This window comes from Apaloderma vittatum, unplaced genomic scaffold, assembly GCF_000703405.1.
Source record: "Apaloderma vittatum isolate BGI_N311 unplaced genomic scaffold, ASM70340v1 scaffold13704, whole genome shotgun sequence".
Classification (NCBI taxonomy): Eukaryota; Metazoa; Chordata; class Aves; order Trogoniformes; family Trogonidae; genus Apaloderma; species Apaloderma vittatum.
Window position 1 is genome coordinate 58,019 of NW_009712301.1, and position 14,469 is coordinate 72,487.

At 41.8% G+C, this 14,469-nt stretch overlaps 1 protein-coding gene across 1 annotated transcript in view; it reads left to right on the top strand.

The window, feature by feature from the left end:
- Positions 1–14,469, top strand: part of LOC104272831 (pikachurin-like) — a gene marked incomplete at its 3' end in the record, with an annotated part of 57,221 nt that overhangs the window by 40,589 nt on the left and 2,163 nt on the right. The window contains exons 14-17 of the mRNA XM_009867933.1: positions 744–987; positions 6,052–6,163; positions 7,681–7,797; positions 10,292–10,472. Of these exons, the coding sequence (XP_009866235.1) occupies positions 744–987; positions 6,052–6,163; positions 7,681–7,797; positions 10,292–10,472 (654 nt within the window). The remainder of the gene's footprint in view (positions 1–743; positions 988–6,051; positions 6,164–7,680; positions 7,798–10,291; positions 10,473–14,469) is intronic.

A 14,469-nucleotide genomic window follows, 5' to 3' on the forward strand; every position in this document is an offset into this window, starting at 1 on the left:
AGCCCCTCAGCTCAAGAGAGACAGGGAACTGCTGGAGAGAGTCCAGCACAGAGCCACAAAGGTGATGAAGGGAGTGGGACATCTCCCTTATGAGGAAAAGCTGAAGGAGCTGGGTCTCTTTAGCTTGGAGAAGAGGAGGCTGAGGGGTGACCTCGTTAATGTTTATAAATGTCTAAAGGATGAGTGTCAGGAGGACAGAGCCAGGCTCTTTTGAGCGACGTCCAATGACAGGACAAGGGGCAATGGGTACAAGCTGGAACATAGGAGGTTCCACAAATATAGTAGGAAAAGCTTTTTCACTGTGAAGGTGACAGAGCCCTGGCACAGGCTGCCCAGGGAGGTTGTGGAGTTTCCTTCCTTGGAGACTTTCAAAACTCGCCTGGACGCGTTCCTGTGTGACCTACTGTAGGTGATCCTGCTCTGGCAGGGGGGCTGGGCTAGATGATCTTTTGAGGTCCCTTCCAACCCCTGACATTCTGTGATTCTATGATTCTGTGATTCACTAAAGAAAAGGAGTGCAAAGCTTCACAATACAAATACATTCCTGGGAAAGGAAGGGATTAAGGAGGGAAGCAGTGTTGGCTAGGATTAAAAAAAAAAAATCATTTTGAAGACCAAAGTTGTAGGTTGTTTTTCTTAATGTTAGCTTTAAGTACCCAACAAAAGAACGGACGCTGGTTGGTAGAAGTCAATCCCTTACCTTTGAGCCTCAAATGACCTGCTTGTGTGTTTTGGATTTCCAGCACTCACCTTGGCTATTCCTCAGTTCAACGAGTCCTTAAGGTCATTTGCTAGCACACCTTGGCCCTTGGAACCACAGAATTACCTGTCCTTCATGGAGTTTGAGATGACATTTCGTCCAGATTTAGAGACTGGTGTCCTTTTGTACAGCTACGACACAGACAGCAAGGACTTCCTCTCCATTAATATGGTGGCTGGATATGTGGAGTTTAGGTTCGACTGTGGCTCAGGAACAGCTGTTATCAGGTAAGCAGTTTTGCTTCTGTTTCCTTTTCAATAGTGCCACGATGCTGATTCAGGAAAGGAGTGGGCTGGAAAGACCATCAGTCTCTAGTGCCTGCTTCTTCTAAGGGCGCACAGAAACTCCAGAACTGCATACAAGAGGACAGGATTTTCTTCCTACATACATTTGTGTTTCAAAGCTTCATTATCAGTGTTACAAATTTTGTTCTATGCGGTATTGCAGAAATTCCCTTCTGGCCTCCGTGACATTGTACTGTAGCCAATTAGAGGATCTGTAAATATTTTATGCATATACTTTCTAGCCACCGGATTGCACAATATTGCATTTGTGAGCATCCTACTCCCAGATCTCAAGTTCCAGGCAGTAAGTACTGGGCTGGAGGTATGACAGGAAGATATTCCTCTAGGTCCCCCCTTTCCTCATAGTGATGGGTTCTGAGGATAGAATAGAATAATAGAATAGAATAATAGAATAGAATGTGTTTGGCTAGAAGGGACCTTTAAATGTCTTCTAGTCCAATTCCCCTGCAGTGAGCAGGGACTTCTTTAACTAGATGAGGTTGCTCAGAGCTCCATCAAGCCTGACCTTGAATGTCTCCAGGGATGGAGCCTCCAGCACCTCTCTGGACAACCTGTTCCACTGTTGCACCACCGTCATCATAAAGAACTTTCCCCTAATATCTAAGCTAAATCTACCCTTTGAGGCTAATACCCAATTTATGTAACTTCAGCAGTCTAAAAGATGAATATACGGTTTAAATGAGTGATCCAGGCTCCTAAACAAAGACAAACCTTTTGAGAATGATTTATCACATCCTAAGATTAATGTCTAGGTTAGGAAAAATAAAATGCCTCAAAAGGGCTGTTCTCTCTCTGTGTAACTTGAGTGCCCAGTCTCTGGGCAGTTGTTCCCTGGGCTCGTCTGAAAAGGTAGTGGGCTGAGCAGGCACTCACTACCTTGGATATGTGGTCCAGGCGGCTGCCAGTTTGACTAGGCTGACATACTATTTAGAAATAATCTCTATAAAGCTTATGCAAAATGTGTACACTGTCTGCAAGTCTTACATACCGTATGTTTTCTGTGGATAGACATTAGGAATTTTGGCTACACTGTGATTAGGAGAAATGTACTAATTTTCCACTGGATGAGGACTGATGCAAACAAACCCATTCAGATGACAAAGTGAGAAATGAAATTTCAAGGAAACAAATGCAAAATAATGCATAACTCTTAACAATGCAAAGCTGTAGCAGTACAGTTAGCATTGTCAGAGAAAGTTCCTAGAGTTATGGTGGATAGTTCTGTGACAGCAACAGCTAACTGCTTAGAGACAGATACTGAAATGTAAGTACAATGAAGAAGATTATTAGGAACAGAATACGAACAATGACTCTGCAAAAATCCACACAGTGTGCCGTCTTGAACAGTTGCTCTCATTGTCTCCTTCTCTGGAGACATTCAAAACCCACCTGGACACGTTCCTGTGTGACGTACTTAAGAGATTCCTACTCTGGCAGGGCAGTTGGACTCAATGATCTTTTGAGGTCCCTTCCAACCCCTAACGTACTGTGATTCTTTGATTCTGTGTGATTCATTCTGGTCACTTCATTTCAGAAGAAATTAGCAAAATTATAAAAGAAGAGTAGTGTTGATATCAAGGGAAGGGAAACAAACAGCTTCCACAAATACAGCAGGACCCTTCAACCTGGACAGGAGTTTGGTGGAAGTATGATAAAGGTTTTTAAATTGTGAATGAAGTGGGGATAAATGAGGGAATGATTATTCTGTATTTTTTTCAGTATGGAAGAATTAGAAGGAGCCCAATGAAACTGTGATCTAAAAAGTAGCAAAGAAAATAAGACTTTTTTCCAGACAGCACATAAATAAGTTGTGGAAACTAATTGTCGCAGCATGTTACAGATGCCAGAACTATAAATAGGTTAAAAAAAACCCCAAACATGGGACAAATTTCAAGAAAGCTCCATTGAGAAAGATCAAACGCAATTGTACGGATGCAGCCTCTGACTCCGGAAATTGCTAAATGACAAGTTGCCAGAAGCCAGGAGGATATATCAAGGGAAGAATTGCTCCATACTTGCCCTATTTTTTTCTCCTGCTGAGAAGAGGCAGAAATAGCTTATGTCAGAGACCTTTGCTCCAACTCAAAACAGCCCTGCTTACAACAACCTTCAATCTTTCTCTAATTACAGCCATCTAAAAAGACATTAAAGTAGACTTTTTAATTTTTTTTTTCCCCTGCAAGGGTACTATAGTGCTTGGGAACACCTTGGTCTAAAGTTTAACTGAGATGTAGGCTTGTAAAATGTGGTGGGAGCTACAGGCATGTGCCTGGGAGCAGAAACTGTCCCCTTCTGTTGGAAAGGAGAAGACTGAGCAGGACACCATCTAGCACCTGGGTCACATGCACTGAGGAGGAAGAGCAAGGTGAGATAGGTGGGTAACAGGACCAGCAAGCTTCACTGAAAGCTGTCAGGATGTCCTGTTCGGCTCTTTTTCTAGATAACATGTGCAACTCACACCCTGACATCGGCTCTGTCAGTGTTAAAATATATGGATTACACATTTTTTCATGCCTGCTTAGCCAACATCCACTTAAAAGTCTGCCTTGATCTTCATCACACTGCTTCGTGCCTACCTTTTATCCTAAACAGGGATGTAATGCTGGTCATCCTGACTATCTCTTCCACAGGACCAGTCTGTTAAATATTATAATATATTAATGATTGAGGATGAGGCAAGCTTGTCTATGTAGATCAGCAACAGCTCTAGGAAAGCTGACATTGGTGACACTTGGGTTTTACCAGCACAATATGTGCACAGAGCTCATGAAGGAGCAGGGACACAGGCAGAACCTGAGCTGTTTACCAAGATGTTTCAGAGGTGAATTTGTTGTCACCTGAGATTTGTCTTGGCCAGGCATTCACGGGATCAAGATCTTCATAATTTGGTGTATTTTTTAGGTTTCATTTTTTTATGAGGAAAAGCAATCCTTAACCCCACAGCACATGAAGAGCCTGAAGTGTTCAAATGCCTGCCGAAAGCATTGCCAAACTCGAATTGGTATCAAAAAGCCAAGAAATAGTCAGCAGCTCTGAAATGATGACTCTACAAGGCTTAGTCATCCCTAATTGTAATTAAATCTAGCAGATCAAAAGGGTTAGCACGATCAGCAGAGGAGATGATATGTATGTATCCACTGATTTTAGGTGGCCAAACCTGTCTGAATCACACAGAATCACAGAATCACAGAATGTCAGGGGTTGGAAGGGACCTCAAAAGATCACCTAGCCCAGCCCCCCTGCCAGAGCAGGATCACCTACAGCAGATCACACAGGAACGCGTCCAGGCGATTTTTGAAATTCTCCAAGGAAGGAAACTCCACAACCTCCCTGGGCAGCCTGTGCCAGGGCTCTGTCACCCTCACAGGGAAGAAGTTTTTCCTAATATTTTTGTGGAACCTCCTATGTTCCAGCAGCAACCTTATCCTATCACTGGACATCACTGAAAAGATCCTGGCTCCGTCCCACTGACACTCCCCCTTGATGTGTTTATAAACAGTAACGAGGTCACTCCTCAGCCTCCTCTTCTCCAAGCTAAAGAGACCCAGCTCCTTCCGCCTTTCCTCATCAGGGAGATGTTCCACTCCCTTCAGCATCTTTGTGGGTTCCTATGTCTGGTTCCTATATATGTATATATTGACTTCTTCAGGGTGATTAAATTCTATTACCTATTGATTTATGTGGGGTAGTTAAACCCCAAATGCTACTACATAAAAAAAAAGGACCAGGCAATAGCACTGAAATTTTTTCATGTAGGTTTTATGTAGGTTTTCTGAACTAAGTGTCAAAGTAATATCGCCAGCATCATCCACATATATGAAAATGGGCTTTGAGAAAATTTGCAGGAGCAAAATAGATAGAACAGGAAGATTTTTAAGTTCTTGTTGACTGTTCAGGCTTAAAAAAAATTTTTTTTATTTTCACATTTTTGAAGTTACAGACCTTTTAAAATCAGCATCTGAATAACTGTTGATTCACTGTTTCAAATCACTTTTTTCAGTTCTTTCATTTTGAAATGTATCGTTAAATTTTTAATTTATCTCTTTTTTTCTTTTACAAATATAAGCAGCTTGAAAATACAAGTAATTATTTCACCCAAACATATTTTTTTTTTTCATATTTTCATTGAAAGCTAGATTTCTGATTCTTCCAACTTGACCAGTGAATCAAAACCAAGTTTTCATTGCTCCTGGAGGAAAGGCTGCAATATAACAATTTGATATAAAATGCTTTAAATAATGTAGTAAAATGACACTTGAAAACACAATATAAAGTTCTGTAGAATTTGTAAAGGGCAATGTGGTTTTGCCCTTTATACAGGCTGCTATTCATATTAGTGCTGAACTAATAAAGACTGTAAGAAGAGTTTTAAAATGCTTCCTTTGAGACTGGTGAATACTTTGCACAACTGGGGATTATTGTTCCTAGCCAGGATCTCGTCAGGGTCATATTTTAGTTACTTCCCCTTAATGTACAGCAGGCAGGCTCTGTGTGTGTGTGTGTAGATGTCACTGTACCAGGCTGCATAAATAGAGCTGATAAGCCAACACAAAGTAGTTCTGTTTTAAAGGAGGGTGAAGAATGTGGGACTAGACCCACCATTAAGTGGGAAGCTTTGTCTTCAGGCTTATGTCATTGTGAAATGAGGATGTACAGCCGAGACAAAAATCTGTCTTTATGCATTATAAATGACTAAGCAGAAGAATTAGCTCAGAGGTAGATGAAATGGATGCTGACTGCAGAAATGATTTATTTATAAATAAAAGTAGAGTGCTTGTTATTTGTTGTCGAAACATGGTCTCATTTTCCTTTGCTGTTGGGGCCCAGCAGTTACATTATTTCCTTATAAGGAATGAAACAGGATGATTTATTTTTATTTAGAAAATCGTCCCAGAGGACTTGACTTTATAGCATCACAACGATATTTGCAAATATCAGAAAGGCAAAAGTGTAAAATACTTGAAAGTTTTCTTCCCCTTGAAACAGGAGTGAAGAACCTGTCAGTCTGGGTCAGTGGCATGAGTTGCGAGTGTCTCGCACAGCGAAGAATGGTATTTTGCAAGTGGACAAACAAAAGCCAGTGGAAGGGATGGCAGAGGTGAGCATGTGTCGTGGCTTGTCATGAATGTGGCTGTTAGACTATAAAACGACTGCATGGTAAACTGCCCAGGCTGCTCTTGAGGCTCTTACAAGCTTAAAAAGGCAAAAACTCTCTTAAACCCCAAACTGGAAATTTGCGCATCAAGTTTTCCCTCTGAGGACATGGATTGTTGTTAAGGCAGCTGAAATCACAATCTTACCTGCTCCTGCCAGGTAACTGGGCTCACAGTTAATGTTTGTTTCATACCTTTTCTTGAGGTTTTTTTTCTTGGTACTCACTGTTTGTGACTAAGTCTGTTGAATAACATGTGCATTGTGAAATGCATCACCTGGAAAAAGATAATGTTGAAAATAATGTGCACAAAGCCCTTTCTTTACCTCTCTCTCAATACTGTGCTGGAAAAGTGGTCCACGAGAAAATTGCTTGATTGTCTTCTCCTTGCAAAAGTAATTTTCAGGACAGAGTAAGGGCTTCAATACTCAGACAATTATGACTTGCATTTTACTCTTCCCTCGGTAAGAGGTCATAGTGAGTCAGATTTGTAATAAGATGAAATTTTACCGTACCACGTGGAGTATTCACTCCAAGCACTCAGATGCATTCACAGAGATAATTTTATCCCAAGAATCTGAGGCTAGAACTACTGAGAAAATGTCCTTTATTCTTTCCTAGTGGAAAGTGTGGCCAGAAAAACAGACTCCATATCATGCTAGCAGAAGAATTTACCTTTTTTCTGCAAACTGGGAAGCTATTTAAAACTTCAACTTTCCTTGAAAAATTTGGATAAATTGAAATTCCAGTTGTCTGTCAAGAAACAAATTGGGTGAGAAATATTCAAATGTAGCACATGAGACCTAGATAGGTGGGTCAAGAGAAATACTCCCTTTTTTTTTCTCTGAGTATGACAAGTGCAGCTACAGAAGGAGATTGTCTGGGAGCTGCCAAAAAAGAAATCACAGGAGCTTCTGCAAGACTGGAATTATACAGTTATCCTGTCCTTAGCTGTTCAACATCTTTCAGTTCATGCCAGTACCCTGATTAGTCCCATCAGGTGTCCTGAGCAACTGTTTCTGGTAACTAATGCAAACTCAATGTTTCTTTCTTCAGCCCCATAACTTACTATGGATCATCGTAGACATTGGAAACAATAAATTACTCTCTGTTGCCTGGACATTGCTCTGATTTTAAAGTTCTGAACTTCATTCTGGTTCTAGATTTACATCAGTGTGTCTCAAGTTATTGCAGTCAGAAATCACAAGTCAGTCTCCTTTCTTTCTTCCTTCAGTATTCCCATTTTGAAATACTTGAAATATTTTGGCTAGTTCTGATGAGGATAAAGCCCAGTCAGTAAAGAGTATCCTACAGTGTCTTTCTCAAGAGAATTTCCAAAGAAATGCAATTAACAGAAGTAAAGAGGTGTGAAAGTAAGCTATAACCTCTGTTGTAGACTAATCTGAAGATACAGGCATGATTCCAGCTAGCGTAATAAAATGTGGTTCTTATGTTTCTTGCAGGGGGCTTTCACACAGATTAAGTGCAGCTCTGAAATATTTGTTGGTGGAGTCCCTAGTTATGATACTGTGAAGAAGAACTCTGGGATCCTCAGACCCTTCAGCGGCAGCATCCAGAAGGTATGTGCCCAGAGAAACACCCTGGAGTCACTTATTTCCATACCATCAAGTGCATACTTTAGGTGGAAACCTGCCATTATATCACTGACAATATTCAAAATAATCCAGTATTTCACCTCAGGAGCCCACCATGAAGTACTTTAAACACATATTTCACGACGAAAAGTCACTCCAGCTTTAACAGTCAATAAGTATTACCACTGCCAGTCCCCATGTGCATTTCCATACTGTACTAATAAATGAGCAGAAGCCATATGGGATCAAGCCTAGAATGACACACGAAGCTCCGCACAGATTAGAGTGATTAGATCAGGATGCCCTGTATCATCATATATAAATAAAAAAATTATAGATAGATAGATAGATAGATAGATGAATGTAACCGGTGCAGTAATGACTGATAAAGAAGGTGCAAATTAGAGTGAATCCCAGTTCAACTAGCATGTTCTTATACCACACAGTAGTTGCTCATCTCACTGCCTTTCCCTTTTAGAATTTCACATGGGTCACATAAATAGAGGAGGTCTTTTCATTGTTCACAGGCATTAGGTGGGGTCAGGTATGTGTGGATTTGGTTGTCTTCCTGAGAACAAATCTGTAAATTCATAGTAAGTCCTAATAAGTAATCAAAAGAAGGTTCAAACTGAAATAACATTTGGTCTTCCTAGGCATACTTAAAATAGTTTGGATAAAGCTTAAAGGGTGGCCCTGGACTCTTAGTTATAAATGAGTGAATTATTGCATCAGATTTACTTAACAAATAAAAAATTCTGATAGTGCATCTCATCATGATTGATCAATGACAGAAAGGTAACTACGATTCAATATAAATGATTATATCACTGAGTCCAACATTTTTCACTATCTTTGTCAGCTGTCTAGCAGAAATCTTGAAGTTCAAGAAAGCTGGGGCACTGTGTAATAATGATGGGAACAGATTAGTCATACAAACATAATTGGAATGGTACACTTGACTAATTGGAATGGTAGGCTTGACTAAATACAGTGCATTTTGGAGTGCAAGATAGGAGCATTAGGAGCAATGAACATAGGTCCCACTTAAAAGGTGAAGGGTTGTACCCTAGAGAACAGAGGCACTGGTAAGGATTGGCAAATGCCAAATATGAGCACTGACATTTCTGATGTAGTTAGGAGGGTGGATTTGCCTTTTCAAGAGGCCTGAATGGGATGTCAGAGAAGAGTATTGCCTGTCTTTTGGAGACTGGGGGACTATTACTTGACTACTGAATTTACACGTAGTAAGATTTTGGAGAATTTTACAGAAATAAAGCTACAAACGTCATTAAGTACTGAAAAATGTGCCGTGTATAGAAAGACCTAAGATCACAATCTGTTTAGTTTACCCAGATCAAGTTAAGAAGAAACTTTATTGTGGTCTGCTAGTGAGACTTTACTGTGGTCTGCTTTGAGTACCTGGCTCTGAAATGAGGCAGAAAAAGGCATGATGAGAAACAATGGCTGGAAGCAGAAGATAAGTTTAAGCATAGAAATAACAGACACATTTTTAACAGTGGAGTGTTATTCACTTCCAAAACAACATAGCCAGAAGTATTGAAGGAAGCTGAAAAGGTGGTGGGTCTTCACTCCTCCATCTGTACAATGGGTTGGATGTTTTTGTGCTGTTAGGATTGTTTAGTGCTGTTTCAAACATAGTATATATGTTTGTCATGATGCCCAAAGTTCATCGTCTGAGTTGTGCAGGAGCCAGAATAACTATTACCATTCTCATTTCTGGCCTTAAAATCTCTTTGTTTGTGAAAATGGACTTCTTACTTTCATGTAATCTCTCTGCCAAGATATCAGATGAGTTTATATAAACATCAGTTTATACTGGAGAACATATATTGCTGACACAGAAGAACACCAATATTTAACAATTCTCTTCATTTTACATACAAAGAGTTTTGTGAAGTCATTAATTATGGTTTTCATCCATCTTAACTCTAGCTTCTTTCAGGCAAGACAAGATACTAGAAAGCAACAGAAAATGTGAAAAACAATCTGTTCTGCTTAGTATTTCTGTTGTCAACACTCGTCTCCTGGGGGTTTCCTGATCTCAGAAATGCTTTTCCTCAGCACTGCTCATCTAATTTTACAGTCCTAGCTCATAGCTCAGCTACAAAGCAGGCACCAGTGTTTAGACATAAGGCTGGCAAATCTCACACAGCTTCACCCCATATGGGGGTTGCCTAAGGCTATGTCTTAAAACACAAAAGAAATTAATCTCTAGTGGATCAGAGTGAGCAGTAGAATGAGTTGGATCTCTTGTGACTGGAAAACACACACTACAAGAAATGGGGGTTTGGCTGAGTTTTGAAGGTTACATTTCTCTGAAGTCTTTAGAGAAGTCTTCTGACTAGCAGTACAATACTCGGAATTTGGAAGTTTTTAGCATGTGTTTTTATCCTTTTTTTTTTGTTTTGGTTTGGTTTTTTGTTTGTTTTGGTTTTGGTTTTGATTTTTCAACATATAGATTATCTTAAATGATCGAGCAATAGATGTGAAACAGGATTTCACTTTTGGAATCAACCTGGTGAACGCTGCCCACCCCTGCGTGACCTCACCATGTGCAAATGGAGGCACTTGTGTTCCCAAGAAGGACAGCTATGAATGTGACTGTCCCCTGGGCTTCGATGGGCAACATTGCCAAAAAGGTAATGATGGCTGCATTTCATAGAGTCATGGAATCATAGAATGCACTGGGCTGGAAGGGACATTTAAAGGTCATCTAGTCCAACCTCCTGCAGTGAGCAGGAACATCTTTAACTACATCAGGTTGCTCAGAGGCCTGTCAAGCCTGACCTCGAATGCTTCCAGGGATGGAACCCCCACCACCTCTCTGGGCAACCTGTTCCAGTGTTTCACCATCCTTATAATAAAGAACTTCTTCCTAATACATAATCTGGATCTGCACTGCTCCAGTTTAAAACCATTGCACCTTGTCACTACACCCTTGTAAACAATCTCTCCCTAGCTTTCCTGTATGTCCCCTTCAGGTACTGGAAGGCTGCTCTAAGGTCTCCCCAGAGTCTTCTCCAGGCTGAACAGCCCCAACTCTCTCAGCCTGTCGTCTAAGGAGAGATGCTCCATCTCTCTGATCATTTTTGTGGCCTCCTCTGGGCCCACTCCAGTAGGTCCACATCTTCCTTATGTTGAGGGCTCCACAGCTGGGTGCAGTACTCCAGGAGAGGTCTCCCCAGAGAAGAGCAGAGGGACAGAATCACCTGCTGGCCGTGCTTCTTTTGATGCAGCCCAGGAGGTGGTTGGCCTTCTGGGATTCAAGGATGCATTGTCCAGCTCTTGTCCACCAGCACTGCAAGTCCTTTTCTGCAGGACTGCTCTCAATCCCTTCATTCGCCAGCCTGTGCTGATAATGGACGTATTCAGAGATCTGGAGTTGATCACAAAAGTAAGAGTGATTTAGTGCGTACAACTGCTATTGTATACATGCCTTGAAATAGAAACCCTGGGGTCCAGAACTCCCTTTGTATCCATGTGCATTCAATGTATGCCACGAAGAATTCACTTGTTTATTTAGAAACATGGTAACTGTTATCCCAGCACAGAGCTGTGATCCACAGATAGCAGCAGCCTGGTATCTGGTTGCTTGTGGTGGCCATCCCTAATTATGCAGTGCTATACAAAGGGGGAATTGCTGCTAACGTCCTCCAGCCAGTGATTATGTTGCATCCTGAAACATGAGCATTGATAACCCTTGTAATTTTAGCTTCCCTAGGGCTCACAACAAATGCTGTTCTCAGATACAGGTCATTTTTAGACTCTGACTATTCTGATGCTATTTTCACCATCTGCACAAACCCTATAAGGGATTTGCTATATATTGGTATAGCGATGGAGACCACCCAGTAGGAAAACTTGTCCAGATTGCTTGTTATTCTTTCCTCAGAGCCACGAAAATAACTCAAACCTCAGATTCAGGAAACTGCTCAGATTGTGAGAAATAACCTGCTTTGGGTTATTCCGCTAGATGGAGATGTTTCCCTTCTGTCAGGATTGAGCTTAAAAAATTCCCAAAGGAAGGTTTTGTAATGTAACAGTGAACTCAGTTCAAAGGAGCTGACTGACATTATTGTCTTCACCCACTCCTTCATTTCTCACAGGCATTAACTTCAAAGTTAAAAGTGGTGGTTTTGATTAAATGGTGATTAATAGATTGGCCTTTTCTTCCAAAAAAAATAGTATCTTAGAACAAAAACATTTTATTAAAATACAATGCAAGAAACTCATTTGCTTACGTTGTTGTGGTCTAACTAATAGCTGGAGCAACGTCATTTATCCCAGCTTCTCTGTAGGGAAGAAGGAGAATTGCAATTTTGTTTCTCCAGGTTTGTGCAGGATGCGAAGCTCCTGACTTCAAGATGGTATCTGCAGTGGTCCCAAGGGCTCTGAGGGCAGATGAGGCGAGTGAATGCTATGCAGCTTGGCTGTGTGGTTGCCTGCCCATTCAGTGAGACCCTTAGGCCACAGCTCCTCACTGCTCATCTGCTTCTGACCTGTGCTAAGCCGTGAAGGCAGTGTGCTGAGCTGCCCACCATGGCATCTGCCCCTGGCATGGGCACTGTTGCTGCTTGGCTGGCATGCCACCGCTCACCTCCCTGTCATAACCTGAATGGGCGTCCAGGCTTTCAGAGACAGTCTGAAGGGCCTTGTGCCATTGGTTTAGGTTGAATGCAGGGTGTTGTTTCCTCTGTGATTCTGTGAACCTTAATTTATTTTTAAGGGTCTTCAAGAGCATGAGTTCTTGCTGCCTGTGGCTGCTCCTCAGGTGCCTCTCTACCCCCCTGCAGTTGTGCAGCCTCAGTGGCCACCAAAAATCCACGTTTTTGTTGATGGATGTGCAAAGAGCATGAAAGTCTCTCCTGAATTATAGAATCATAGAATTGTTTAGGTTGGAGAACAGTAGAACTGTTAATGTAACACTGCCAAATCCACCGCTACTTTCCTAATATCCAACCTAAACCTCGCCTGGTGCAACTTGAGGCCATTTCCTTTTGTCCTATCACTTGTTACCTGAGAAAAGAGACTGACCCCCACCTCACTACAACCTCCTTTCAGATAGTTGTAGAGAGCGATAAGGTCTCCTCTCAGCCTCCTTTTCTCCAGGCTACACAGCCCCAGCCTCCGTTAGCTGCTCCTCATGAGACTTGTTCTCCAGACCCTTCACCAGCTTCATTGCCCTTCTTTGGACACACTCCAGCACCTCAACATCCTTCTTGTAGTGAGGGGCCCAAAATCAAACTTTAATCCATGACAGCCTTGATAAATCCAGAGCAGACTTTTCAAACCAATTACCGATGTTTCTTTGGTAGAGTGTAGACACAGCTAAGGCAGAATGCACATGTGTGTCCACTCCTATTTCAAAATGGAGTTCTGGTTTGTGCATTCAGTGTGCGAGAAGCTGAAGGTGCAGTCTTCAAGCTGCCTGCTCCTGGGCTACTCTGACCCCACACCCTGGAAAAATAAAGTGCTTGTGAGGAACTACAGCTCATTCTCCATAATTATACATGCCACTTTTAAAACTCAACTTAAATGATTCTGGTATGAAATATATGAGATACTGCTTCATATTGTAATGCGTCATTGGCTAAGGATTCAGTAGAGTTTCTGCTGGCATTGCTGGGCTTTATATCTTCTGTCCAAGCTATGAGGAGTGCTAAAGGTATTTTTATACTTAACTGTAAGGTGAGCTGGAACAGCAAACTTTTCCTTTCCCCTGCCTAGAGCTGATTTCTAGGTAAACCATGGCAAGTCACTAGCATTTGAAAACTAGGACTAGCAAAGGGATTTGATGCTGGCCCTAACTATCTACATCACTGTGTGTTTTGAGCAGGTAAATATAAATACTTGGGGTATAACAGCAATAAAAGAGTGATATATGCAAATGGGAAGCGAGGATCAGGCATTTACAGAATGGTGGGCATGAAATGGGGCAAAGGGGGATTTTTATGCTGTAAAAAAATAAACCGAGAATGTTCTTGTTTTGTTTTGTGCTGACTCACTGCAGAGTGTGGAAGTTACTGCCTAAACAGTAAGTACTGCAGATGATGTGAAAACTGCTCTGTCATTGTGCTTCTCTGTCTGCTCTAGCAAGCTGAATGCTGGATTTCCATTAAGCCTGGCAAGCTTGTGTCAATAAGCCAAAATACTTTCTGGGGTTGTATAGTACTTTCTTAAACCTTGTCCTGTTGATACTTTAAACTCCATCCAGACCATCTGCCAAGTGCAGAGTGGAGGCTGTAGAGCTGGTCCCTGTGTTCACAAAGTGGCAGGGCCAGGCAGCCAGCTGAGTGCTTTGTAGAGGTAGGTGCTAACTTTGGGCTGCCTTGCAGTTCAGAGCTCACTCACACTTGTCATGAGAGCTTTGGTGCCTCTCTGCCAAACAGTGATGAGCAGAGAGTGAAGTCCTAGGTCTCCTTACTACTGGGCCTGTTCTCTTCCAGTTGCAAAGATCCTGCGTGCATCAAGGGCGTTGCTAAAATTTACTTGGTTTTCTGCAGTCAAATTCAGTGTGGCAAGTGAAAAGGGTACAGAATAGCAAGCAGACATAATTGCCCACCAAGCTCCATAGTGGAAATCAGAGTGCTAGAGCAAGGGCAAGGGCTGCTGTGTGGCACGGGCACCTTTTCCTGC